Source organism: Mustela putorius, unplaced genomic scaffold, assembly GCF_011764305.1.
Source record: "Mustela putorius furo isolate JIRA1106 unplaced genomic scaffold, ASM1176430v1.1 tig00003913_pilon_pilon_pilon, whole genome shotgun sequence".
In the NCBI taxonomy this organism is placed as follows: Eukaryota; Metazoa; Chordata; class Mammalia; order Carnivora; family Mustelidae; genus Mustela; species Mustela putorius.
Genome location: NW_025422060.1, coordinates 10,500,098 through 10,513,790, shown reverse-complemented (window position 1 = coordinate 10,513,790; position 13,693 = coordinate 10,500,098). Strand labels below are relative to the sequence as shown.

Sequence of the window (13,693 nt, the reverse complement as noted above, 5' to 3'; positions counted from 1 at the left end):
ACTACTACTGCTCTAATTTTTATTATCTCCTTCCTTCTGCTGCCTTTAGGCTTCATTTGTTGTTCTTTTTCTAGCTTCTTTAGGTGATGGTTAGGTTGTTGTAGATTTTTCTTATTTCTTGAGGTAGGCCTGCATTGCTATCTATATACTTCCCTCTTAGAACCATATTTACTGTATCTCAAAAGTTTGGGCAATTGTGTTTTCATTTTCATTTGCTTCCATGTATTTTTAAAAAATTTATTCTCTTATTTCCTCATTGGTCCATTCATTGTTTAGTAGAATGTTACTTAACCAAAATGTATTTGTGGTCTTTCAGATTGTTTCCTATGGCTGACTTCTAATTTAATAGTATTGTGATCAGAAAAGATGCATGGTATGACTTCAGTCTTCTTGTATTTATTAAGACCAGTTTTGTGGGTATTATGGAGGGCATGTATTGCATGGAGCACTGGGTGTGGTGCATAAACAATGAATTTGGGAAAACTGAAAAAAAAATTTTTTTAAATTTTAAAAATTTAAAAAAAGACTTTTTTGTTGCCTAACATATTATCTATTCTATAGAATGTTCCAGAATGTGTATTCTGTTGTTTAAGGATGGAATATTTTGAATATATCTCCTTAGTCCATCTAGTCCAGTGCATTATATAAAGCCACTGTTTCTTTGTTGACTTTCTGATCTGTCCATTGATGTAAGTGGTGAGTTAAAGTACCCGACTCTTGATTATTTCTATTACTTCCTAAAATATCCGAATTGTACATTGTCTTTATGGATACTTTTCAAGTAGGAATAAAAGAAATGAATTTCATTTAAAACATATATAATAAAATTAAAGGACCCTAGTATTATTGTATTATTATCAATTAGTTCTTTTATGTTAGTCATTAATTGTTTTATGTACATGGGTGATCCCATGTTGGATGCATAAATATTTACAATAGTTCTTCTTCCTGTCAGATTGTCCTCTTCATTATGATATAGTGCTCTTGTCTCTTACTGCAGTTGTTCTTTTAGACTCTATTTTGTCCAATATAAGCATTACTATTCTGGCTTTCTTTTTATATCCATTTGCAGGATACATGTTTTTTCCATCCCCTGACTTCCAATCTGCAGGTGTCCTTATGACAAAAATAAAACTCTTGCAAGTGGCTTATAAATGGGTCTTGTTTTTTTTCTTCTTCTTCTTCCTTTTTTTAATCCACTCTGACATCCTATGTATTTTGATTAGAGCACTTACCCCATTTATATCCAAAGTAATTATTGATAGATATGTATTTGTCATTTTACTACTTGCTTTGTGGTTGTTTCTGGAGATTTTCTCTGATCATTTTTGTGTCTTCGATGTTTTACTGGTTTTCTTTAGTGATATATTTGGATTTCTTTCTCCTCTTTGAGTGTTTATCAGTGTTTTTTGTTTGTTTGTTTTTTGTTTTTTGTTGTTGTTGTTGTTTTGAGAAGGCATGAGTGGAGTGGGGAGAGGGAAAGAGAATCTTAAGCAGACACCATGGCCAGAATAGAGTGCAGTGCAGGATTCAATCTCACAACCCTGAGATTATGACCTGAGCTGAAATCAAGTCAGATGTTTAACCAACTAAGCCACACAGGCACCACTATTAGTGGGGTTTGATATATAATTTGTATATAACCTCTTCTGCATATAGCAGTCTATATTAAGCTGCTGGTCTTTAAGTTTGAGCCCATTCTTTTCTCTTCTTCTCCCCATGCTTTAGGTAAAGTACTACATTTTATATCCTTTTTTCCTGAGTTCCTTAACTTATTTTTTATATAAATGTTCATTTTTGCTACTTTTGTGTTTCCTGCTTTTATACTGTCACATTTGGTCTCTTGTTTCCACTCAAAGAGTCCCCTTTAATATTTCTTGTGGGGCTAGTTTAGTAGTCACAAACTCCTTTAGTTTTTATCTGGGAAACTCTACCTCTCCTATTCTGAGTAATAGGCTTGCTGGATAGAGTATTCTTGGCTACAGATTTTTCCCATTCACCACGTTGAATAGATAATACCACTCCCTTCTGGCTTGCAAAGTTTCTGCTGAAAAAGTTCCTGCTAGCCTTAAGGGGTTTCCTCTGGAAGTTACTGACTTGCTTTCCTGCTTTTAAGATGTTTTCTTTATCAGTATATTTTGCAAATTCAATTACAATAGGTCTTGGTGTTAGCCTACTATTGTTGATTTTGATAGTTTTCTGTGTCTCCTGGATCTTGATGTCTGTTGCCTTCCCTAGATTAGGGACATTTTCTGCTATATTTCTAGAAACAAGTTTTCTTACACCTTTTTTCTCTCTTCTTCTACTGGGACTCCTATAACATGAATGTTATTACATTTGATGGAGTAACTGAGTTCCCTAGTCTGGTCTCATTTTGCATAATTCTTCTTTCTCCCCCTTCTTTGGCTTCATTGCTTTCCATTACTTTGACTTCTTAGTTGTTAATTTGTTCCTCTGTTTTTTCCAGCCTGCTGTTCATTGCATTAGGTGTGTTTCTTAACTCATTTATTCCACTCTTCAACTATGGTTCTTTTTTAACTCTTTTATCTCTGTTGTAAGGGTCTCAATGATGTTGTCATTCTTTTCTCAACTCCAGTGAGTGTCCCTATAATCACTGCTTTAAATCCTCCATCAGCCATGATATTTACATCTGTCTCACTTCAATCTTTGGACCTGTGGCTTTATCCTGTTCTTTCATTTGAGATAAATTCCTCTGTTTTCTCATATTATCTAAGTCTCTACCAGCCTCTCTGTGTTAGAAAAGCCAGTTATGTCATCTGCTCCCAAAAGTAATGGACTTATGAAAGAAGACATCATGTAGCACCCAGGGTCTCGTGCTTAGGGGAGTATGTCTAGTGTGTGCAGCATGCACTCTGCTGTTGTGTTCTGGCTGCTCTATCCTTCAGGCCAGACATCTGCAGAGGCTCTCCCTCACTGCTGTGGGCAGTGTTTGGTACCTGGCCTGAATGTAGCAACTTTTAACTAGGTGTGCCCTGGTGTGCTTGTGAAATGAGACCTGTCACCACCTCCACTGGTACTGAGGCCCTCCTGAATCTGATCAGATGAGGTGTGGGCAGGGGCTTGTGCTGATTTTCTGGGGGAAAGTCCTGTTGTGGTGGAACTGAGGCTTGCCTCAGTTCAATCAGAATGATTGAGCAGGGCAGTTCCACTGGAGTGCAAGGGGATGGTGCTCAGTGTAGGCAGATTAGGCAGCCAGTGTAAGAGCTGTACTGCTTCCCTCAGGTGGCTCTTGTGCTTGTGCTGAGGGGCACTGGAGGGAAATGGTACCAGCTGGTTCCTTTGTTCCTAGAGAGTGGTCTCTGTGAACACTTCCTCTCAGGGAAATGTTCTGAAAAGAGTAATTTCCCTACTGTATGCCCCAGACACTGTTCAGATCACTGTTTCCATGCTGTATGCTCCCAGATTGTTTGCCTGCCTTTTCTCCAAGAGCAGCACAGTGCTCTACAAGCTCTATCACAGCCAAGCCCAATGACCTTTAGAATTCCAGGTTTTAAGCCCCCCTAGTTGTAAGAACTCATGAAATTAAGCTCCTCTCACTTTCCAGTGTAGCCAGTGGCTACAGGAAAACGTTCTTTTTGCACAGTCCCATGTCTCGCTCCTGCCCTTCTCCATGACCATGACTCCCTCTCCTCTGCAGCATCCAGGATCTGTTTCTCTCCTAAACCACATCTCTGTACTTCCTACCTTCTTTGGTGTGGCCTCTTCTCTCTAATAGTGGACTTTGTTCTGTTAGTCTTCAGGGATTAGGTGAACCTAGGCTCCTCTTACTCTGCAACCATCTTCTTTTCTCTTGAGATATTTTTCTAAGTTTCCCTTCAATTACAAATGATTACAACTGGCAGGAACACCTTTTCAGATTTCCCCCTCAAGTTAGGGGAAAAGAAAAACTCGCAAGCAGAGAGACCGTATGATTTGAAGTATAATAGCTGAAAAACTAGAAATGGTTCAATAACCAAAATTTGACCTTTTACCTGATTTCCATTAACTGAAATTCTAAAAGAAATAGACAGCTTTGAGTATTTTTTAATCAATCTAATACTCAATCTTTATTCTGCTTTCATTAGTGAGGAAATAAAGAGAACATTATAGAATCATTTTTAATCTTTTCAGTAGAAAACCAAAGGTACTGTCCTTTGGCTTTATTTAAATTGAGTATAACTTCTCCTTTATCTTACTCCAAGCTTATTTATGTGGGGAGGTAAGTAAGACCATCTCGTCTTTATGTTGTGCCACAAAGCTTTCCCATATAAAACAAACAGGCTTTGAAATTATTCAAACTGATTATCTACTATTTGTCTCTGAGAGCTCCATTAAATAAAACCTGATAATTTACAGCTGTATTCTTGAAATAATGTAATAAATTTTTATTCCATTAATTATATATTGAGCTATTAAAGTACATATCTTTCTATTTAAACTAAAAGAAGACGGGTAAAGGCAACTGTGTTTTCTGAGAATGTAGGATCTGTGCCAAGAACAGGATCAACACCAGTGTTATACACAAGAACCAGGTTAAAAGAGTATCTAATTGTGAGTTGCAATTTTGGATTAGCAAGATTTCAAAACAGGAAAGTTAAAGGCCCAGAGTTCATTTTTCCTTCCTAGATGGTGAAATTTATGGATAAGTCTACACTTTATAACAAGTTCATAAAACATAATGAAGTAAATAGTAGACAGAAGATCCTACAACCAAGATTTGATGAAAATGGATATGGGAGGCATTGAATGAGAGACTGAAGATATGAATGGAGAAAAGAAACAAGACTCTAGCTTTTTGAGCCTAACTTCTCATCAGATCATGGAGTCAGCAAGGTATAAGTTGGTAAAATTCTCCTTTTTAAGAAGCAAAAAATGTGTACAGGAGTAAGGTTAAGTTATACTACAGTGATTTTTTATTATTACATAAGTGAGTGGTAATTTGCAAGAGGACTAGGGAAGATGTCTCATAAAATTTGATTGGACAGTGACATAAGGATAGACATATAGATCATTGTATTAGAATTGACCATCTAAAAAGAATATGCTACATTATGGTGAACTGATGTACAATGAGGGTATAAAACAATTAAATGGAATAAGAATAGTCTTTTTAACAAATGGTACTAGGACAAATGGATATCCACATGCAAAGTAATAAAATTAGAACTCTACCTCATAACATGTATACAAAATTAACTCAAAACATAAGAGCTAAAACTATAAAACTCTTAGAAAAAAACATAGGTGTATCATTTCTGACTGGATTTGGCAACAGTTTCTTAGATATGATACCAAAAGACAAAAAATGATTAAGTATATTTCATCAAAATTAAAAACGTCTTTGCTTCAAACACCACCATCAATAAAGTGAAAAGTCAAGCTACTGAATAAGAGAAAAGATTTGAAAATCTTATATCTGATAAGGGATCTGTATTTAGGATATGCAAATAACTCTTACAATAATGAAAAGACAACCCAATAAAGAAATGGGCAAAATAATTGATTCAGTCTATAAGGAAGATATAGAAATGGATAATAACACACATAAAAAGATGAGATGCTCAACATAATTAAGTTTTTGTGGATTTTTAAAAACATATTATTTGTTTATTTGACAGACAGAGAGAACACAAGCAGGGGGAGCTGCAGAGGGAGAGGGAGAAGCAGGCCCTCTGCTGAGCAGGGAGCCTAATGCAGGGCTTGATGCCGGAGGTATCACAATTCCAGACTTCAAGCTCTATGACAAAGCTGTCATCATCAAGACAGTGTAGTACCGGCACAAAAACAGACACACAGATCAATGAAACAGAATAGAGAGCCCAGAAATGGACCCTCAAGTCTATGGTCAACTAATCTTCGACAATGCAGGAAAAAATGTCCAATGGAAAAAAGACAGTCTCTTCAACAAATGGTGTTGGGAAAATTGAACAGCCACAAGCAGAAGAATGAAATTGGACCATCTTCCTATAGTAAACACAAAAATAGACTCCAGATAGATGAAAGACCTCAATGTGAGACAGGAATCCATCATAATCCTTGAGGAGAACACAGACAGCAACCTCTTTGACCTCAGCCGCAGCAACTTATTCCTAGAAACTTCCCCAAAAGCAAGGGGAGAAAGGGCAAAAATGAACTATTGGGACTTCATCAAGAGCAAAAGCTTTTGCACAGCAAAGGAAATAGTCAACACAACCAAAAGACAACTGAGAGAATGGGAAAAGATACTTGCAAATGACATATCAGATAAAGGGCTAGTATCCAAAATCTATAAAGATCTCATCATACGCAACACCCAAAGAACAAATAATCCAATCAGGAAATGGGCAGAGGACATGAACAGACATTTCTGCAAAGAAGACACCCAAGTGGCCAACAGACAGATCAAAAAGTGCTCAACATCACTTGGCATCAAGGAAATACAAATCAAAACTACACTGAGATACCATCTCATACTAGTCAGAATGGCTAAAATTAACAAGTCAGGCAACATCAGGTGTTGGCAAGGATGAAAAGAAAGGGGAACCCTCCTACACTGTTGGTGGGAATGTAAGCTGGTGCAGCCACTCTGGAAAACAGCATGGAGGTTCCTCATGAAATTGAAAATAGAGCTACCCTATGACCAGCAACCACACTACTCAGTATTTACCCTAAAGATACAAATGTAGGTATCCAAAGGGACACGTGTATCCAAATGTTTATAGCAGCAATGTCCATAACAGCCAAACGATGGAAAGAACCTAGATGTCCATCAACAGATGAATGGATAAAGAAGATGTGGTATATACACACAATGGACTACTATGCAGCCATCAAAAGAAATGAAATCTTGCCATTTGCAATGACGTGGATGGAACTAGAGGGAGGGTATTATGCTGAGTGAAATAAGTCAATCAGAGAAAGACAATTATGATATGAGCTCTCTGATATGAGGAATTTGAGAGGCAACTTGGGGGGGTTGGGGAGTAGGAAAGGAAAAAATAAACAAGATGGGACTGGGGAGGGAAACAAACTTAATCTCAGGAAACAAACTGAGGGTTGCTGGTGAAGAGGGAGGTGCAAGGGATGGGGTGGCCGGGTGGTGAACATTGGGGAGGGTATATGCTATGCTGAATGTTGTGAATTGTGTAAGACTAATGAATCATAGACCTGTACTCCTGAAACAAATAATACATTATATGTTAATTTAAAAAAAAAGGACTGAGAGATGGTGAAATCAACCCAATTAACTGAGAGGATAAAATGTGATGGCAGGAAAATAAAAAGAGATGTCCAGACAAAAACTAAATGAACGTTCACAGCAGCATTATTAATGGCCAAAAAGTGGAAACAACCCAAAGGTGCCTCAAGTGATGAATGAACAAGGGTTTTGTTCCATAATGGAGTACTGTTTGATAATAAGGAATGAAGCACTGATATATGCTATGACACAGATGAACCCCAAAAACATTAAGTGAAGGAAGCTAGTCACAAAGGACCACACATTGTGTGATTCCCCATATATGAAATATTCAGAATGGGCAACTCTATAGAGGCAGAAAGTAGACTGGTGGTTGCCTGAGCCTGGGAGCAAGGATTAAGGGTTTCTTTTCAGGGTAATTAAAACGTTCTACTTGATGGCAGCAATGGTTGCCCAACTCTATCAATATACCCAAACATTGAACTACAAATATTAAATGGGTGAATTGTATGGAATGTGCATTCCATCCCAATACAGCTTTAAAAAATCCAATGGCAAGGCCAAGATAATTTTCTTAATTCTCTCTTTTGGGTATATATAGTATACATGATCTAAATATTTCTGTGCATTTATTATATATTGAAAAGGAAAAGAAAATTAAGGAAATGCCTAAGTTCAACTGGTTTGTGAAATCACTCTTCTGTACAAGTTATCCTGAAATCAGTACAGATTCTGTATCCATTCAAAAAAGTGAAGATGAGAAATAATACAATTTTATGAAACATTCTATTAAACATTATCTTCTGCTTTTACATGGCTTAGCTCATGATGGAAACAGAGATATCATTAAAAAAACATTATTTAGCACACCTGGGTGGCTCAGTTGGCTCAGCATCCAACTCAGGATTTTATCTCAGGTCATGATCTTATGGGTCATGGAATCAAGCCAGCTTGGGGCTCTCTGCTGGGCAAGGGTCTGCTTGAAATTCTCTCCATCTCCCTCTGCCTCTCCAACCACCACCACCATAAATAAATAAATAAGTCTTTTTAAAAAATTATTTAGTAGGGAAAAAAGTCCCAATTTCTGTGAAGAATGATGTATAAATTTCAACTTTCCTAAGGTAACTACCATAAGAAAAAAAATGTATAAAACAAAGAACAGAATGAAAGTCAAAGTTTAAGAAATAAGTATATTGTGAAGATACTAAAATTATACTAAATTAATTATAATGAAAAAGAGAAGGAAGTGGTCATTGGAAATAAGCATCCTAAAACACTTCATATTATTTAACCAACTACAGATTAACTTGACATGTTACATTTCATACATACCTGATTCTTACTCTGAGCCAGTTTTTCCTTTAAGTCTTTTACCTCATCTTCTAAATTCGTACAACAACGTGATTTCACCTCCAGTGAAGCCTCTGACATAGATAGTTTTTTTAGGGTATTGGCCAGTTCTTCTTGAAGTTGTCTCACAGAAACCTAATAAGACATTTCTGTTACTGGTTTTATAAATCATCTTACTATTAAGATATGTTAACAATATATAACTTTAACCTATGTACTTGGAAAATTTCACTACAAACATCAATTCATCTCCTTTTCCTAACATGTACACATTATGGCTGTTTAATGAATTTGGTTAAATACACAAAAAGATGTTATCTGCCTAGTCAGTATTATGTTACTTAGTTAATTAATTCTGCCCCACTATCCTTTCCTTGTGGGTGAGTTTTCCCAAAGCTTCCCAATTGACTGAAGTCTCAAAAAGAAATGGGTATATAGGTGGGACTAACATTGGTAAATTCTACAGTATGAAATGTTTTCCTTCTTTTTTATTAGAGGCTTCAATTAATGTCAGAGTTCCTCACATCTTCAATCCTCTGCTCAAATCCTTTTAATAGATAACTATCTCAGAACATAAGTGAAGTCATTCTAATGGCCTTCAAGACCCTAGATGACCTGGCTTTCACCTCTCTCCCTGACCTCCATTCCTGCTACACAAGAATCCTGCCACCCCTCATTAATCTGAAAATGGAGATCCAATGCCCAATTAATAAATTACAGAGATACAATTCTCTTTCTGTTGGATAAACTTAGGCCCAAATGATAGTAACTGAGATTTGAAATGAGCAAATTATTTATAAAATTGCTTAAAAAATTATAAATAGCAGTGGGAAGATTAAATCAAATATAGTTTTGCTAAAGCTCATCACAATTGCCCCAAATTATGATCTAATGAAAAGGAAGGGCCTTCAAAGGATTAAAAGGTCATAAGGATACATGATTTCAGACTAAAAATTCAAATTTATATAAATAAGAATAAAATCATGCCAACCTAAAATGTATATAAAGCTACTATGTATAGTTTGCATAAATGTATACATATATAAAAGTATATGTATTGAAATGAAACAAGAACTTGAATTTAATCTTAGAGCACTAGATACAGAATTGAAGACTCTAAGAAATAATTTCAATCAGGTAAGTCTTTGATAAAAAATACAAAAAGTATATATATAATATATATATATAATATATATATATTAATTATATATAAAATATATATATATAATATATATTATATATATTAAATATAAATATATATTTATATTTAATAAATATGTATATATTTAATATACATATATTTATACTTATAAATATATACTTATATATATGTATAAAAAGTACTGAGATACTGTACTTTTTATTCAGTTCATTTGGGAAATCTGGAGCTAACTGTCAAGTTAATCCACTTAATTGAATCTCAATTTCAAAATATGCATGCTTTAAAAATCCTCTATGCTTACAGTATTGGCTTTTAAAATATATATACATATATACATGGATAAAATATATATATACAAACACATATATATACATATATAAACACATATATATACATATATTTTATATATAATATATATATTTTTTTATTTTATATTTTATAAATATATATTAGAAAAGTCAAAAGCTTAAGAGAACTTAAAAAAATGTTCAAAAGAAGTAGCCTTTTAAAATACAAGGATTTTTATCCTACATGAATAACTCAAATTTTAATTTAAATGACAGCTAAATTTGTCATAGATATACAGGTAGATATAGTATGTGAAATAAAATTTCTTTACAAAACACTTAACTAATTCCATCATAGTCTCAAGGTGATTTAGCCTATATTTTAATATAAAAGATCCAAAACTGGGGTGCCTGGGTAGCTCAGTTGGTTAAGTGTCCTACTCTTGGTTTCAGCTCAGGTCATGATCTCAAGGTTTTAAGATCCAACCCTGAGTCAGGCTCTGCACTCAGAGTCTGCTTGAGATTCTTATCCCTCATTTTCCCTCCCCCTCTACACATCCCCTACTCATGCTCTCTCTTTCTAAAAATAAAATATTTTTTTAAAAATAGCCAACATGCATATTTATTTCAATTTACCCTCCATCCCTTCATTCAGAAAATATACATAGGGTTTATATGAGAAGCCAAGAATTCCAATAAATTAATGATTTTAGCTATAAATATCATAGTTCCTATTAGTATAAAACTAATTTTTTTATCTATTTTATACCTAAGTAATATACATTAAATCAAAGGGATATTATAAATAATAGTGATTGAAATATGCACTTTTTTTTTTGCATTGGAAAATTTATTTGTAAGCCATTCCCAAAGGCTGAGCATCTTGTAGTTCTCTTCTACTTTTTAACAGAAAAATAATAAGGTCAATTCTCCACAGCACATTCTTAGTAAAGTTTAATCGGCTTTCTATCCACCACCACCCATATGCAATTTTTATCAAAGACTTACCTGATTGAAATTATTTCTTAGAGTCTTCAATTCTGTATCTAGTGCTCTAAGATTAAATTCAAGTTCTTGTTTCATTTCAACTTCTTTCTTATACTTCTCTTCTCTTTTTGTTAGTTGCTCCTGAATCTTTTCAAATAAGATTTCAGCATTTATTCTTTTTTGTTTTTCTTGTTTTAAAGTAAATCTGCAAATAAATGTGCTTATTTTAAAATTTGTTTTGTAAACAATAAAAAGCTCATGTTATGATCTGGTGCCACATATGCTGGTTTATTATCCAAATGAAATTTCTATGTTCTCAATTATTTTCCTTTCTAGGGCTCATGTTTGTAATTTCTCACTCCAATCTCTTCAAAAATATATATATAGTTGAAAAGAAGCAATGAAAAAGCATTATGCTGCTTAGTACTAGTATCTCTGGGAGACATCTCTGGGAGATACAGTAGGGAAAGGAATTTTGAAATTATTCAAGAAAGAATGGAAAATTATTGTTTTTTCCACATACTTGTAATTATTCCTCCATTAGAAAAGATAATTTAGCTACTATTTAAAAAGAGAAGTTCCTGTCTCGCACTGAGGTCTTTTATCCATTTTGAGTTTATCTTTGTGTATGGTGTAAGAGAATGGTTGAGTTTCATTCTTCTACATGGATAAAAGACCTCAATGTGAGACAGGAATCCATCAGAATACTAGAGGAGAACATAGGCAGTAATCTCTTCAATATAAGCCACAGCAAATTCTTTCAAGATATGTCTCCAAAGGCAAAGGAAACAAAAGTGAAAATGAACTTTTGGGACTTCATCAAAATCAAAAGCTTCTGCACAGCAAAGGAAACAGTCAGGAAAACAAAGAGGCAACCCACAGAATGGGAGAAAGTATTTGCAAGTGACAGTACAGACAAAAGGTTGATATCCAGGATCTATAAAGAACTCCTCATACTCAACACACACAAAAGAGAAAATCATATCAAAAAATGGGCAGAAGATATGAACAGAGACTTTTCCAATGAAGACCAACAAAAGGCTATCAGACACATGAAAAAATGTTCATCATCACTAGCCATCAGAGAGATTCAAATTAAAACCACATTGAGATACCACCTTACACCAGTTAGAATGGCCAAAATTAGCAAGACAGGAAACAACATGTGTTGGAGGGGATGTGGAGAAAGGGGAACCCTCTTACACTGTTGATGGGAATGCAAGTTGGTGTAGCCACTTTGGAGAACAGTGTGGAGATTCCTCAAGAAATTAAAAATACAACTTCCCTACGACCCTGCAACTGCACTATTGGGTATTAACCCCAAAGATACAGATGTAGTGAAAAGAAGGGCCATCTGTACCCCAGTGTTTATAGTAGCAATGACCAGTCACCAAACTGTGGAAAGAACCAAGATGCCCTTCAACGGACGAATGGATAAGGAAGATGTGGTCCATATACACTATGGAGTATTATGCTTCCATCAGAAAGGACGAATCCCCAACTTTTGTATCAACATGGACGGGACTGGAAGAGATTATGCTGAGTGAAATAAGTCAAGCAGAGAGAGTCACTTATCATATGGTTTCACTTATTTGTGGAGCATAACAAATAGCATGGAGGACATGGGGAGATAGAGAGGAGAAGGGAGTTGGGGGAAATTGGAAGGGGAGGTGAACCATGAGACACTATGGACTCTGAAAAACAATCTGAGGGTTTTGAAGGGGCGGGGGATGGGAGGTCAGTGTAGCAGGTGGTGGGTATTATAGAGGGAATGGATTGCATGGAACACTGGGTGTGGTGCAAAAATAATGAATACTGTTATGCTGAAAATAAATTAAAAATAAATTTTAAAAAATTAAAAAATAAAAGAAAAAACAAATTAATTAAAAAATGTATGTGAAAAGCCTTCTGTTGAAGATTATACATGCAAATTTGGACTGTAGCTCTATAACAGAAACATATGGATTATTTTGGAGAAAACAGTCTATAGAAAATTTTCAGTTTTAGATAACAGAATGCTCAGATATACAGCTTGTCAATTCTCATCGCAGGTGACACTCAAATTACACATTTATACATCTTTTTTTCTTTTTTTAATTTATTTTTAATTTATTTTCAGCATAACAGTATTCATTATTTTTGCACCACACCCAGTGCTCCATGCAATCTGTGCCCTCTATAATACCCACCACCTGGTACCCTGACCTCCCACCCCCTGCCCCTTCAAAACCCTCAGATTCTTTTCAGAGTCCATAGTGTCTCATGGTTCACCTCCCCTTCCAATTTCCCCCAACTCCCTTCTCCTCTCTATCTCCCCATGTCCTCCATGCTACTTGTTATGCTCCACAAATAAGTGAAACCATATGATAAGTGACTCTCTCTGCTTGACTTATTTCACTCAGCATAACATATATTCCCCTATTATCCATTTAATAAATCATTTGAAAACTCCTTTTATAACAATACAGGATCTATATTAAGTAAATAATAAAGAGTAATATGTGCTTGCAGCATAGACTTTTGAATTAATTTCATCAACATATAAGAGAGATGCTGAAAAACTTAGCAGTAATCATTTTCTTTTTTTTTTTAAAGATTTTATTTATCTATTTGACAGAGAGAGATCACAAGTAGGCAGAGAGGCAGGCAGAGAGAGAGAGAGGAGGAAGCAGGCTCCCTGCCGAGCAGAGAGCCCGATGCGGGACTCGATCCCAGGACCCTGAGATCATG

At 35.1% G+C, this 13,693-nt stretch overlaps 1 protein-coding gene across 2 annotated transcripts in view; it reads right to left on the bottom strand.

Annotated features, from left to right (window-relative positions):
• The window catches only part of LOC101677498 (ankyrin repeat domain-containing protein 26-like), a 39,405-nt gene that overhangs the window by 19,339 nt on the left and 6,373 nt on the right, over positions 1-13,693 (bottom strand). For both annotated transcript variants that reach the window (XM_045069189.1, XM_045069190.1), the window contains exons 3-4: positions 10,985-11,168; positions 8,510-8,662 (exon numbers count right to left, since the gene is read on the bottom strand). In XM_045069189.1, coding sequence (XP_044925124.1) covers positions 8,510-8,662; positions 10,985-11,168 — 337 coding nt within the window. The remainder of the gene's footprint in view (positions 1-8,509; positions 8,663-10,984; positions 11,169-13,693) is intronic.